Source organism: Amphiura filiformis, chromosome 1 (genome assembly GCF_039555335.1).
Source record: "Amphiura filiformis chromosome 1, Afil_fr2py, whole genome shotgun sequence".
NCBI classification, from domain to species: domain Eukaryota; kingdom Metazoa; phylum Echinodermata; class Ophiuroidea; order Amphilepidida; family Amphiuridae; genus Amphiura; species Amphiura filiformis.
This window is the reverse complement of record NC_092628.1, coordinates 95,520,771-95,536,469: the sequence shown is the minus strand read 5'-3', so window position 1 is coordinate 95,536,469 and position 15,699 is coordinate 95,520,771. Positions and strand designations below refer to the sequence as shown.

The 15,699-nt window shown below is 35.0% G+C and overlaps 1 protein-coding gene across 1 annotated transcript; it reads right to left on the bottom strand.

Moving 5' to 3' along the window:
* Nucleotides 1–1,372: 1,372 nt before the first annotated feature.
* On the bottom strand, nucleotides 1,373–15,380 carry LOC140167620 (15-hydroxyprostaglandin dehydrogenase [NAD(+)]-like). Its single transcript, XM_072190920.1, has 7 exons — nucleotides 15,288–15,380; nucleotides 14,448–14,574; nucleotides 14,106–14,212; nucleotides 5,365–5,458; nucleotides 3,837–3,913; nucleotides 3,396–3,547; nucleotides 1,373–1,916 (listed from the first exon to the last, which is right to left on the bottom strand). Exons 1-7 carry the CDS (start codon nucleotides 15,378–15,380, stop codon nucleotides 1,724–1,726), a joined length of 843 nt encoding a protein of 280 aa, XP_072047021.1. The 3' UTR covers nucleotides 1,373–1,723.
* Between the last annotated feature and the right edge of the window lie 319 nt (nucleotides 15,381–15,699).

The following is a 15,699-nucleotide window of genomic DNA, read 5'->3' as shown; positions in this document are numbered from 1 at the left end:
TAAAAAGCCATTTTGGTCTGTGTTAATTACGTTGGGTAAAACTTGATTTATTCTTGAGGCGAGCACTTTTGCTGCAATCTTGTAATCTATATTCAGTAATGTTATCGGTCTCCAATTATCCAATTTGTTTCTATTAAGTCCCTTCCCTTTGTGAATTAATATAATAATACCTCTTTTATGCGATGCTGCGAGTTCGCCAGCTTCATGTGCTTCATTAAACGAATTTACAATCAATTGTCCTACCACTCTCCAGTGACATTTAAAAAATTCTGAAGTTAATCCATCAATCCCGGGGCTCTTACAATTGGCCATTGTTTTAAGAGCCTTTTCACATTCATCATTAGTAAGTAAACTCTCACATGACTCTTTATCTTCCTCAGATAACTGTTCAGAGTTCATATTTTCAACGAAATTATCAAACATAAGTTTTGTCGTTTGACCCCTTTTTTGTACAATTCTTTGTAATAATCAACTTGCACTTTAATAATGTCTTCCTGATTACTTACATCATTTCCACCTGTATCAGTCAGATAAGTGATAGTTTTATTACTTACATTTCTTTTTCAAGATTCATAAAATATTTTGTACATCTTTCCCCTTCTTCTGTCCATTTTGCTTTGCTTCTTATGATAAGTCCCTTCATGTGATGGTGATACAGTAATTCATATTCTAGTTTTACATTGTCATATTCATGTACAAAACAATCATTATTTGGATCATCAGTTATCTTTTCAAATAACAGTTTCATTTTCTTCTCCAAATTTCTCATTTTAACTTCTTTATCTTTTTTACTACCTTTTGCAAAGTTAATAGAAAAAGTTCTTATTCTATTTTTGCAAAGATCCCACAATTGTCTGGCATTCAATATATTTTGACATTCCTGTGTAGTACCATTAACAAGTTTTTCTATACCCTCATTATATTCTTGGTCTTGCAGTAGGCTATTATTTAGCTTCCAGTAACCAAGCCCTCTTTCTTGTTTTTGTAAAAGTAATTCCATTTCTACCGCCATATGGTCCGACCCAAAGCCCGGTATAATATCAATTTTTCCTGCATAGCTTTCAAAAGTACACGGTATCAACCAATAATCTAAAGTTGATTTAACCTTTGATGATTTTCTGCTCCATGTAAACCTTTTTTTATTTCCGTTTTTTCTTCTCCATAATTATATCGATGAGATTTAAAGTTTCAAAAATCTCTTTAATTTTGTTTACACACTCGGATTTATAATATGAGTTGCTTCCAGTACCTAACATATCAAGATCTGGGTCAAATACAGTATTAAAATCCCCGCCTAATACATTGTGCTCGTTTAGTCCCACTCCATGCTTCAAAATACTTTGCTTAAGAAACTCAAAACTCAAAAACTCTTCTCACATTGTCTCTTTCTGATTTACATTCATCCTCACAAATTTCACACTCTTCTCATAATGTCTCTTTCTGATTTACATTCATTCTCACAAAGTTTACACTCTTCTCACATTGTCTCTTTCTGATTTACATTCATCCTCATAAAGTTCACACTCTTCTCACATTATCTCTTTGTGATTTACATTCATCCTCACAAAGCATTTTTCTCACATTGTCTCTTTCAGATTTACAAATATTGGAAAATTGTATGAACAATTTTTTTGATCTGATCTGACAAAATTACATCTATTCTTTCAATTATACGTACTTGTGGACATATGCCTACTTGTTAATTTATATATATATATTTTTTTTACAAACTAGACTTGACAACTTCAAGCATACTCTTTTCTACTCCGAGTTGTTTTCTAAACCTAGCGGTCTCGTCTTCAATGAACACGGGAGCCACTTCTCCTTTCTGACGGCGATATGATGGAATATAAAAACTAGCACCATTGTAGGGCTCCTCGATAACCTTTAGGAACGCCTTGGCTACGGCATCCGTTCTGTGGAGACAAGTAATAATAATAACAATTGGAAATGAATAAAAGAATAAATAAAAGAATAAAAGAAAGAAAGAAAGAAAGAAAGAAAGAAAGAAAGAAAGAAAGAAAGAAAAAGAAAGAAAGAAAGAAAGAAAGAAAGAAAGAAAGAAAGAAAGAAAGAAAGAAAGAAAGAAAGAAAGAAAGAAAGAAAGAAAGAAAGAAAGAAAGAAAGAAAGAAAGAAAGAAAGAAAGAAAGAACGAACGAACGAACGAACGAAAGAAAGAAAGAAAGAAAGAAAGAGATAAAAGATTGCAAGCTGGCTAATTTAACAGGTGATAGATAGCTGTATTACCACATGGCAAATCATCCATGATCTTTATGGCAAAGACAAGAAACCCAGATAATATTAAGAAAATAAATGATATTGCCAAGGGACCTACTTGCCCAAATGAATGGAATATTTCGGCCATCTGCTTAACAACAACATTGGTCAACTATATACCTTCTGAACTGCCCCCACCTTCTGCTCAGGAGCTTACCAATCCAGGTCAATCCACCAATACGTGAGGAGACCGTGATCGACTGAAATCTATACAGCAATTCGTCGGTCGCAACACATAGTGGCGTAGAGTGATTTTTCAAACTTTCCGTTTCACATAGTGGCGTATAAGTTTAGACTTAGCTATTATCCTATAATAGTTATTCCTTGTTAACTATTAAAGATACAGTGTAATAGTTTGAACATTAAACTTCAATTTTAAATGGAATCGGGCCACTGAGAGATAACAGTGGACGAGTATCAACTCAGTTACTAGTAGCATATCCTTCAAAAACGTTAGGCTCGGAGACGTATTTTGTCCTTCACGTGCGCCACTATGTGTTGCGACCGACGAATTGTATAACTTGCGCTCCGGAATCGTGGTGATACGTACAACGGTAGATATACTAATGCATGGTTTGTGTGCCAAAATGTATTTAGTACTATCACAACCGGGATCACACCACCACCCAATGGACCACTAACGGCATTAGTCCTTTACCCACGAATGGAGACCTTGGTCTCACATGACCAACTACCAAAGAATAGCTAACATCAATTGCATTTGCAGCTAAAGTCTACAACAAGATACTGCATCATTCCTGCCATTATAATAAAAACCAATTTCACATTGACCCCCGACTGGATTCGCCAATGTTAAAGCTGTGCCACGCAGATCCACATTCTTAGCTGGATCATGGATGGTTAATTTACCAGCATCCTCTCACAGTCGCATAGATTTCAAGAAGGCCTTTGATTCCGTAGAAAGACTATGTTCGCAGTGTTACAACATTATGGAAAACTAGAAGCTGACATGTGGTCAACGCCATATAAGCGAGATTTACAGTTTACTGCAGTGAAACGATTGTGTTCAGAATGACGTAAACTCAAAGGTGCTAGCCTTCTCCTACTTTAACTTGTTTCAGAATGTCCAAACATTAATTACGGTACTGCAACTTACGTAGTTGATGGAATAGCAGCTAAATAGTCGTCAAGTAGTTTTTGTTCGCCTACAGCCGCTTTTGCTCCTGGAAGGAGGTTTGTCGCTCTTACTGCACTTGGACATAAGATATTCACTCGGAGTTTCTTCCGTATTACATTTCGATCAAAATGCTATCAAGATAAGAAAAGCATTAAATTAATATCATCCAAGTCATTTTACATTGAACTGTAATACTACCCTTACGCGTCCGAGTAAAGTAACGTCGAAAAGGGTGATGTTTTAGAGTCGTCGACGTTTTTGCTGAATACAAATAAGTGAAAATCTACCCTTTTTAGAGTGATATAATTTGTGCATGCATAATTTTAAAAGGAATTCTGTTTTATGGTTGTGTGGAAATCACAAACTGAGGTAAACAAAACACACATACTTGAAAGGTAATCACAGAGAACTTGCACTTACCGCTACGTTTCTAGAATACCCAAGTACAGCATATTTTGATGTTGCATACAGTGGGGACAATGGCATTAACAGTAATGCTGCAAAGAATACACGCAAGGACAAAGTTATTACTTACCGTACTAAAGAAAATAATGACAGACAGGTACACAAAATTAAAATTTCGCTTGAAATAATGAATGACTATCGGACTATGCAAGCATAGCTTTCATTCAGATATTATAGAGGCGCCCAAAATAATTACGGTATAATGATAATAATATCCGGAAGGCTTCGGTATTGAGGGTTTATTTAGTTTGAGTATTGTCTAGAAATCGGTGATGGGAAAATGTTGTAGGGAAAATGATCTGTGCGCTGTGCACAGGTAAAAATTAAAACACAGATACAAGTTTCCGAACAGCGAGCGATAGTGGCGTAACTTTGGGTCAGGGTGCCCGGGGGCGAAAGTAGATCGGATGCTCCTGACCAAGGCTGTAGCTGGTGCAGAGCAAATCAATTTTGGTATGGAAAGCCATACGTACCTACCGAATAACTTACAAAATTTATAGTATTTCAGATCAATTTTATTTCATGTTTTAATGAACTTCGTCTTAATAAAAATAAATTTCATCGCCCAATGTCTTTACTTTTTATCATTCGTCACTAGCGGCAGTGACGTAGCTAGGCGGTTGTGGCGCCCTGGGGCAAGAATACAAAATATTCCCCCTACCTAAAACAATTACGCACGAGCGCACGAAAATGTGCATAAATACCACTAATCTGGTATAATCAAGTTGAATTTTGGTCTTTCAAATGATAATTTATGTTTTGTGTTGAAGGGGCACCCAAATGATAAAGATGTCCAGGCCTTGATGCCCATTTACCCTGGGTGCCCGGGTGCCCCCCCCGAGCGCATAGGGGTTACACCACTGCCGAGCGATTGACAGAGTCAAAATTATATGTTATTTGATTTGCGTGTGCTTGTTTGGCTGAAAGAATTCGAATGATTGATTATTAACAATCACATTAAAGTCCCATTCAGTGATTTGCTCATCGTGAGGATCGTAATAATCATCTAAATTCATGTTTTGCACCTTTGTTAGTGCCATAGATATGCTAGCATAGCCTGCTAGTGGTTAAGCTGAAAGCTGTGTATTAAAGACAATAGAAGACATTTTACACGAATCTGTAATTACTCTACTTGAGAAATTAGCTACATGTATTTCAATAGGGCTTCAACTATGTCAATACTGCTGTTTTCTTCGTTTTTTGCCAAATTTCTCATTTCAAAAATACCTTTTGAATGACTCATCCTTCACTTGTAAGCAATTTATAAACATTTTTTTACACTTACGCTGGGATCACTGAATGGGCCTTGATCTCATGAATATCTTACACGTATCATGAGAGCAAATTGTCACTAGGTTCATGTCGTCAACCAGTCATCGACATTAGCAACTGTATCTCAAAATGGTATAAAATTGCTAATCGAGATCCTAAAAAGCGATTATCTAAATTAAACAATCTTCAAACTAATATAATGATTGCATACCTGCTATTGACGCTATATTGACTATGACGCCGCCCCCATCAGCTTCGCCTTTCATGAATTCAGTAGCAGCTTTGGTACCATTTACTACACCATTCTTGAAAATATAAACAGTATCAAAAAATCTTGGTTATATTTTGACATTACTTTTAATCCAGATGACAATGATTCGAAGAATATCAAAAATAAAAATGTGTCTTTCTTTTTTAACACAAGATTGTTATACAGTATGTTATGAAGTATCTCATGTCAGATCGCGTTTTTTCCTCTATCAAGATAGCAAGATTGCTTGTATGAGATTATAATATCATTACCAAAAATTTAAAAAAGATTAACTTTCTTGTCGTATCCGTAAATGTTGATTTCTTGTTCAAGTTGTTCGTTTGAATGTGGCTGATTTTTTGTCTACACTTAATAACAAAATCAAAGATAACAAAGATTATAATACTCGCTTTCTGAATTTTACACAACCCTTATTGTCATGAGTGTTGATATGTGAGATATTGCTAATGTCGTGATGTCTTATTTATGTTGCTAGCTGCTGAAGATAGCTTATATCAGATCATGTCAATGTAGCAATCCAATATTGCTATCTTCTGAAGATAGCTCGTATCAGATCATGTCAATGTAGCAATCAAATATTGCTATCTTCTGAAGATAGCTCGTATCAGATCATGTCATTAATGTATAGCAGTCCAATATTGCTATCTTCTGAAGATAGCTCGTATCAGATCATGTCATTAATGTATAGCAATCCAATGTTGCTATCTTCTGAAGATAGCTCGTATCAGATCATGTCAATGTAGCAATCCAATATTGCTATCTTCTGCAGATAGCTTTAAGTATATCAGATCATGTCAATGTAGCAATCAAATATTGCTATCTTCTGAAGATAGCTCGTATCGGATCATGTCAATGTAGCAATCCAATATTGCTCTCTTTTGAAGATAGCTCGTATCAGATCATGTCAATGTAGCAATCCAATATTGCTATCTATTGAAGATAGCTCGTATCAGATCACAATCCTTTCTCGGGATGGCACACAACTCAAGGAGGTGTCGGACTTTAAATATCTTGGTTCATTTGTTGCCGACAGCAAGAAAGACTTTCTGACTCACAAAGCTCAAGCATGGAAAGCTTGCAACAAACTGCACACCATCTGGCAGTCCAACATATCAAGAAATACCAAGCTTGCCTTCTTTAGAGCCTGCATAGAGAGTATCCTCTTATATGGAAGTGAGACCTGGACAATGAAGAAAGATCTTCAGGACCGTCTTGATGGTACCTACACCCGGCTGTTGATGAGGGTTCAAAATATATCCTGGCATGAACATAAAACCAAAGCAGAGATCTATGATGGTGTTCCACAGGTGTCCTCCATCGTTGCTCAACGGCGAGCCAGATTTGCAGGCCACTGCTACCGTGCAAAAGACCAAATAATTTCAGATGTCATCTGTATGAGGCTTCCACGAACATGTAGAGGAAGAAGACCATTCAACTACATCGACTGTGTGGCAAGGGACGTCAATCAAGAAATTAATGACCTCCCAAATCTGATGGCTGATAGAGATTCCTGGAAAAGAATCGTAAACTCTTTCTCGGATGCGTCCACAAGATAGATAGATAGATCATAATAGGGGTGGCGGTGGTGTGGCAATTTTAGTTAATAGTATGTTCGATTTTAAGAGAAGGGATGATCTATGTGTTGATTCTCTTGAATGCATTTGGGTCGAAATTTCACCACCTCATACTAACACACTTCTTGTATGTGCTGCATATAATCCTGATGGAAATGATAATGATTTTTCAAATATATTGTGTACAATGTTGTCAAAAGCTGCTAATGAAGAAAAAGAGTTAATTTTACTTGGCGACTTTAACTGTGATTTTTCTCCTCACGTCAACTGTAAGCAAGTTAGAGATTTAAAATTTGTGTGTGATTTGTATCAGTTGCAGCAATTAATAAACCTTCCAACTCGTGTGACATCTCACAGCAAGACGATTATTGATTTGTTTTTTACATCAAAGGATGAGCTTTTTAGTGAAAGTGGTGTGATTCAAACTTCAATCAGTGATCACTATCTAATTTATGCTATAAGAAAAACCAAGCCAATTAAGGGTCAACATAAAACCATTGATTATCGCTGTTTTAAACGTTTTAATGATCAAAGTTTCATTAATGATCTTTCTGAACAACCATGGAGTGATATTGAACAAATTGACAATGTTGATGATGCGGTAAGCATGTGGAATTCAATGTTATTTGATGTTGTTAACTTTCATTTACCTAAAAAGACCAAGCGTGTTAAATCAACTCCATCGCCTTGGTTAGGTAGGGAAATTAAGCAGTGTATGCATCATAGGGATAGCCTCCATCGTATTGCAACTCGTTCTAATAGTGTAAGTGATTGGAAAGCCTATAAACTTGTTCGTAATCAAGTTACTAGTATGATAAGATCTGCAAAATGTAATTATTATAAGGGCCTAATAGATGGGAGTTGCAATGATTCTGGTAAGCTATGGCAAACACTTAAAAAGGTTATTCCATCCAAAGTTTCCCCAACTCCATCATCTGTTGGATTTGGAGATAATGTAGTTACATCTGACATTGATATATCAAATGTGTTCAACAGCCATTTTGCAAGTGTTGCAACTAATTTACTTAATGAAAGTGATGAAAGAATTAATGATGTAAACAATGTAAATAATATTGCTGATGTTAATGTGTTACATACATGCGAAGATCTTCAAGTTAAACCTGTTCTTAATATGCCATGTATTTCATATGATTTTGTTGACAGAGAAATTCGCTCCATGAGCAATAAAAAGGCTACAAGTCTGGATGATGTCAGTTGTAAGATACTAAAACTGGCTCGCCCAGTCATTGTAAAAAGTTTAGTTTATATTATGAATCTCTCTTTGTCAAAGGGTATTTTTCCTACTTTGTGGAAAGAAGCCAAAGTAATCCCTTTGCATAAAGGAGGTGATCTTGATAACACCAATAATTACAGGCCTATTTCCATCCTGCCTGTAATAAGTAAGATCATTGAAAGGGCTATGCATAACCATGTTTACTCTTTTTTAAATCGAAATGGTATTTTGAATGTTCATCAATCAGGCTTTCGTCCTGGTCATTCTACCGAAACTGCTCTTGTTGATATGGTTGACGATTGGCTTACGGGCATCAACAACGGTAAAATGAGCGGTGTTGCCTTTATCGACCTTAGAAAGGCGTTCGACACCGTAAATCATGATATTTTGCTAAGAAAGCTCCACGATATTGGAGCATCTGAAGATACAGTTAAATGGTTTGCTTCATATTTGTCATGTAGAAAGCAAAGAGTTACTTTTAAGGGTATTGTTTCTGATTCACTTGAAATGAAAGTTGGTGTTCCCCAAGGCAGTATATTGGGCCCATTATTATTTCTCATTTTTTATCAATGATATGCCAAATGTAGTATCACATGGGAAAATATCCATGTACGCAGATGATACCACGCTGTCTGTAAATGGTACTGATACTGATATTATTTCTAAAAAGCTCACTGAAGATCTTTCTGCAATTAAGGCATGGTTAAATGTTAACAAGTTGTTTCTTAATACTGAAAAGACAAACGTTATGCTCATTGGTAGTGAGCCTAAGTTACGTAGTGAGCCTAAGTTACGTAATAAGTTACGTAATGACAATATTGGCAATCTAATCATTAAAAAAGTGTGTAATGAAATTGCCAAACCTCTTAATATGATATTTAATTTGTCTATATCTACTGGGATTGTTCCTGATAAATTAAAAATAGCAAAAGTCATACCATTATACAAAAAAGATGATGCCGAGGCATTCTCAAACTATCGTCCAGTTTCTCTACTACCGTGTTTTTCAAAAATTCTTGAAAGGTTGGTTTTAACAGATGTACGGATTACATTGACAATAAGCAAATCCTTAACCCCAAACAATTTGGCTTTCGGTCAAAACATTCCACCTTTATGGCTATAGAGCAAATGGTAGACAAAGTTACTGCAGCAGTTGAAAGAAACGAAACAACTATTGGAATATTTCTGGACTTATCAAAAGCCTTTGATACAATCGATCATAACATACTCTTACATAAATTAGAACACTATGGCTTTCGTGGTATTGTGTTAGAATGGTTCAGAAATTATCTAAGTAACAGAAAACAATATGTTTATTATAATTCTTATGAATCAGAATCACACGATATTATATGTGGTGTTCCACAAGGATCAATCCTGGGGCCACTTCTATTTATACTCTATGTTAATGATATAACTAATGCATCTAAAGTACTCGAATTCGTCCTTTTGCAGATGATACCACCATTTTATACTCCCATAAAAACGTAGAACGCCAGACAAACCTTGTTAATGAAGAGTTAAAGGAAGTAAGCAATTGGTTTAAAGCTAATAAATTGTCAATTAATGCTACCAAAACAAATTACATGATACTTGGCACACCCAAAATGACATCGATGAATCAAGACCTGCAAATCACACTAGATCCCACGGCTTTAGAAAGAGTGCATCAAACTAAATTCCTTGGTGTACTAATAGACGAATGTCTCACTTGGAAATGTCACATAGATTGCGTATCTAGAACAATTTCAAGAAATGTCGGTGTCATGAATAAATTGAAACATTTTGTTCCAAGTCGTATTTTATTTACACTTTATTGTACGTTAATATTGCCTTATTTGAATTATGGAGTACTTTTATGGGGAAATACATGTAAAACTTACTTAAATAAAATTGTAAAAATTCAAAAATGGGCTATTAGAACGGTGGCAAACGTTCACTATAGAGACCACACAGTGCCATTGTTTGCTAATTATAACATATTAAAAGTTGAAGATATGTACACACTGGAATTAGGTACATTCATGTACAGGCACTCTATAAATGAGCTGCCCTGTTCATTTGATAATTATTTTACCAAACGTTCTGACATACATAACTACAAGACACGATATGTAAATGACCTAAATCTAACCAAAAATAAGAAAGTCTTTTCTGATCATGCTATACGTACAAGAGGTCCCATTCTTTGGAATTCTTTAGATAAAAATCTGAAAGCTTCAAAATCTGTTAAACATTTCCGTAATCAATTCAAAACAAAACTGATCTCTAAATATAATTAATCTTTTCGTGAGCACCCCCCCTCCCTTCCCTTGTCTTTTGGTTATGTTATGTAATGTTGATTTATTTTGTTAATTTCATTTGATTTCAGGAAAGGCTAACTTTCAGACCTTTTTGGTCTTCCAGCCTTTTCCTCCATATGTACCGTGTTTTTATATATTTTTTTGTAATGTCTTTGATTTTTATGGAAATAAAATATGAATGAATGAATGTTGTTGATGCTTTTTCAGTTGTCATTGATGATCGTCAACTTGAAAGAGTTCATAGTGCCAAATGTCTTGGTGTAAAGATTGATTCTAAATTACTCTGGCACAATCATGTTAACTCTGTTATACAGAAGCTTTTTGTAAAATAGGACTCTTAAGACGTCTTAAAACATTTCTTGACGTACGCACTCTTAATGTTTTATACAAAGCTCTTATTCAACCGCAGTTCGACTATTGTAGTGTAGTGTGGTTTGGTCGCTTCAATGAAGATATGCGTAAATTAAGTGTGTTACAGAAGCGATGTGCAAGAATCATATTACGTGCCAATTACCTTACGTCTTCTGATATAATGTTTCCTATATTAGGATGGGAATCACTTCCAAATCGTGCAATGTATTTCAAATCTCTGTTAATGTTTAAATGTCTAAATGATATGGCTCCACAGTACCTAATCAACAGGTTTTCTTATATACACGAAAAGCATAATGTTAACACCAGACAAGCTGCGACAAATTTATTGGCTCTTCCGCCTTGCATGAATGGTTATGATACTGAATATTTTAAATCATCTTTTTCGTACAGTGGGGTTGAAGTTTGGAACAAGCTGAGTAATGAATTAAGAAGCTCAACAAATATGCAGACTTTCAAGCAAAGATTCAAGTCCTAAAATTTTGTGCATATACTTGTAAATGATGTGTTTTTATTTACTTATTATAAAATTGTATGTATTTTTGTATTTTAAATTTGTATCTAAGAGTTGTATATACTATATAAATTGTATGTTGAAATTGTTGCTTTTAAATTATTGTATATGTGTAGCAGGGCCCCATGCTAGACCAGCTATTTGGCTGAATTGGGCTACCCTGGATAAATATGATTAAAATAAATTAAATAAATAAATAAATAAATAAATGTCATTAATGTATAGCAATCCAATATTGCTATCTTCTGAAGATAGCTCGTATCAGATCATGTCATTAATGTATAGCAATCCAATGTTGCTATCTTCTGAAGATAGCTCGTATCAGATCATGTCAATGTAGCAATCCAATATTGCTATCTTCTGCAGATAGCTTTAAGTATATCAGATCATGTCAATGTAGCAATCAAATATTGCTATCTTCTGAAGATAGCTCGTATCAGATCATGTCAATGTAGCATTCCAATATTGCTATCTTCTGAAGATAGCTCGTATCAGATCATGTCAATGTAGCAATCCAATATAGCTATCTTCTGAAGATAGCTCATATCAGATCATGTCAATCTAGCAATCCAATATTGCTATCTTCTGAAGATAGCTCATATCAGATCATGTCAATGTAGCAATCCAATATAGCTATCTTCTGAAGATAGCTCATATCAGATCATGTCAATCTAGCAATCCAATATTGCTATCTTCTGAAGATAGCTCATATCAGATCATGTCAATGTAGCAATCCAATATAGCTATCTTCTGAAGATAGCTCATATCAGATCATGTCAATCTAGCAATCCAATATTGCTATCTTCTGAAGATAGCTCATATCAGATCATGTCAATGTAGCAATCCAATATAGCTATCTTCTGAAGATAGCTCATATCAGATCATGTCAATCTAGCAATCCAATATTGCTATCTTCTGAAGATAGCTCATATCAGATCATGTCAATGTAGCAATCCAATATAGCTATCTTCTGAAGATAGCTCATATCAGATCATGTCAATGTAGCAATCCAATATAGCTATCTTCTGAAGATAGCTCATATCAGATCATGTCAATGTAGCAATCCAATATAGCTATCTTCTGAAGATAGCTCAAATCAGATCATGTCAATCTAGCAATCCAATATAGCTATCTTCTGAAGATAGCTCATATCAAATCATGTCAATCTAGAGCTATATAGTCAATGTAGCAATCCAATATTGCTATCTTCTGAAGATAGCTCATATCAGATCATGTCAATGTAGCAATCCAATATTGCTATCTTCTGAAGATAGCTCATAACAGATCTTGTAATTAGGTAGCTCATGTCAATGTAAGAATCTCATGTTGTTATATCCACGTGTCGTGTATTCTGCACACCAGTATAATGTTGCTACTCCATTTAATTTTAAAGAAATAGCTAGTTAAATGTGACATTTTGGAGTAAACAATTACAAAAATCCTTAAATGGCGTGACCGTTGCCATGGGAACGGAATATAATTCGCGGGTCACAAATTTAACAACATGGCAGAAAAAATCCTCTAGATTCTTCTGAACATTTTGATATAATGATTTGTCCATTTGTTCCACAAAAATGTTTTTAAAACGTTTTAAATAAGTTATATTTTGGCTTTTGGTTTAGGTAAAAACGTTTTAATAACATTAAAATGTCGGGTTATATAATGGTCATGAAAACGTTTTGTATGAAAACACACTACAACAATATTTTTAGAATGTGTTCAAAATGTTATTTTAAGTTATTTTTGCAAACATATTTTGTCAACACTTAAATAACATTTATGTTAAAATATTTGCGCCCAGCAAACATAGAAATGTTCTCAAAATGTTTTTTCAAAACGTTTTAATAACATTTAAATGTCGGATTATATAAAGGTCATGAAAACGTTTTAATACGTTTTGTATGAAAACACACTACAAAAATATTTTTAGAATGTGTTCAAAATGTTATTGTAAGTTAATTTTGCAAAAATTTTTTGCCAAATATTTTGTCGACACTAAAATAACATTATGTTAAAACATTTGCAACCAGCAAACACAGAAATGTTCTTTAAATGTTTTGTGTTTGTTGGGCAGTAGATTATCAAAAAATGTTTTTTAATGTTATGAAAACGTTTTATAACCTTAATATACCCTTTATATAACCCGACATTTAAACGTTTTCTGACAACCTTTTTATAACCTTTTTGCGAATGCTGTCGAAAACGTTTTGTGTTTGCTGTGATATGTCATATGACGCAAAACTTTCATGGTCTGGACCCTCTATTGATATCGTTGCCTGGCCACCTTAATATTTAATTTTGACAGGTACTCGACATCATAACCGCGTTTCGTCGCGGACCAGGCTGATTTTGGAGCTTTGACACGGATGTTTTTTCCGAACACTGTTGGTTTCCAGATTTTGAATTAGCGGGAATTGTCCACACTGAAACTGATATATTAATGCAATAACGTTGTATATATTTTGAAGATGTGCAGTTGGTGCATTTACTATAATTATATTATGACTGTGTCTCTGAAATTGTGCATTATTTGCCGACTCTCTTTAAAATTAAAATGATTGATAGAAAACAGTATGCACGAAGCATACAAACAATTTGAAATTCATATTGATTTAAACTGATATCAGGTCACGAGTAACGTCACCTAGCAATGTTTATATCATGTTTCAAATAATTTTACTCACAATGTTAACCAGAAACATTTTCTCCCAGTTGAGTTCGTCCCAAAAACCTGCGTTATTGCAAACGATGTTAAGTTTCCCGTATGTGTCAATAGTGAACTGGAAAGCAGCTGGAATGAATGAAAAGAGAATCATACGTATAATTAGGGAAATATTAAGTTATTTGCGGGGGATCCAAACATAACGTAACTAGAAGAAAGCTTAGATTACGGGGAGTAACATTATTAAACTATAATTATTTGGTTGAAATCGGTAAAGTATTTTCTTCTACAAAATGGGAAAACATTATGTAGAGCCCTCATGAAAATTATGTGATTATGTTTTTCTGTCCAATATGTATTATACCTTGCATCTGCGCCATCGAGGATACATCACATTTTCGGAAAACCACTCTCCCTTTACCAAACCTTTTCTCAAACTCAGCTTGAGTTGTGCGACCATTACTTTCATTAACGTCTAGAATGACAACACCCTGGAAAAGAAAGACAAAACATTTATTCTCGCTGCCGATCGTTACCGTCGATAACGGTAAACAATATTTCTTCGATATTTCTTAGCTTTCAGCCATATTTATGCCCCTTCTCACGATTCCTCATGCATGTGTATATATGAAGAAAATACTTTTAACAAACGCAAAATACTTTTTGCAAACTCATAGCGACCTTTTTCAGGTTAGCGCCGGTTGAGAGGTAAACATGACCTATACACCCTGCAACTATCATGACTGTGAAATTGCATGGGTCAATGCCATTATTATATGTTATCAGGAAAGATTGTTTTGGTGAAATCTTCTGTTCGAATTAAAAAAATAAGGGCACTTGGGTAACAGATCGAATGGAAAAATAAGAGGTATTTGGTGACAGAACGTGTGATTAAAAATAATGGGTAGGCTATTTGGGTGACAGCGAAGCTGAAAAGGGGGTGCACGGGAGGGGGTGTTCCCGGAAGCGTGGCCTCCTAGATTTTCTAGCCTCCAGAAAATACGGAACAGGGGGTCTTTTGGGCTTTTAACTTAAAAGTTACAGCCCTACATACGCCCCCCCCCCCCAAGTGGGAGCATACGCCCCATGATATTCCATTGAACATACTTTTCAGAGTGCTTTTAAGAGCTTTTAAGCTTTTATCAGAAGCTTTTAAAAAAGCTTTCTGAATAGTACCAGGCGTCGTCATAATTATTATACTTACTTTAGCTCCTTTTTGCAATAAAGTTTCAACAAGTTTTTTGCCAATACCAAAGGCTCCTCCGGTAATTATGCCAACTTTACCGCGAACGTCCATGTTTCAATTATTCACCATTAAAATAAAATAATTGAATATCGAAGTACCCTTTGACTGTAGGCCTATGCCACTGCATGCACTGATCGAAGTAATCAGGGCAGTACAATATTTGCAGACGACCTGAACTCTGGTCGTATCGTAGGTCAAAATAATCTTGAACGCTTGGAAAGCTCCTGTTATGGGAATAATAGGCATATATGTGTGTGGCTAGGGCTGTGTGTGTGATCGGAAGGAACTTTATTATACTTTATGTTCCTGACGGGGTTCCTGAGTGAAAAGAAGGTTCTGTATCGTCGGAAACTTTAATAAGCTTTAGGCC

Coding starts and splice junctions, on each gene's coding strand:
- LOC140167620 (XM_072190920.1), bottom strand. CDS start 15,380: ATGGACGTTCGCGGTAAAGTTGGCATAATTACCGGAGGAGCCTTTGGT. Junction 14,575..15,287: donor TATTGCAAAAAGGAGCTAAA/GTAAGTATAATA, acceptor TTTCTTTTCCAG/GGTGTTGTCATTCTAGACGT. Junction 1,917..3,395: donor GCTGCTATTCCATCAACTAC/GTAAGTTGCAGT, acceptor TTGTCTCCACAG/AACGGATGCCGTAGCCAAGG.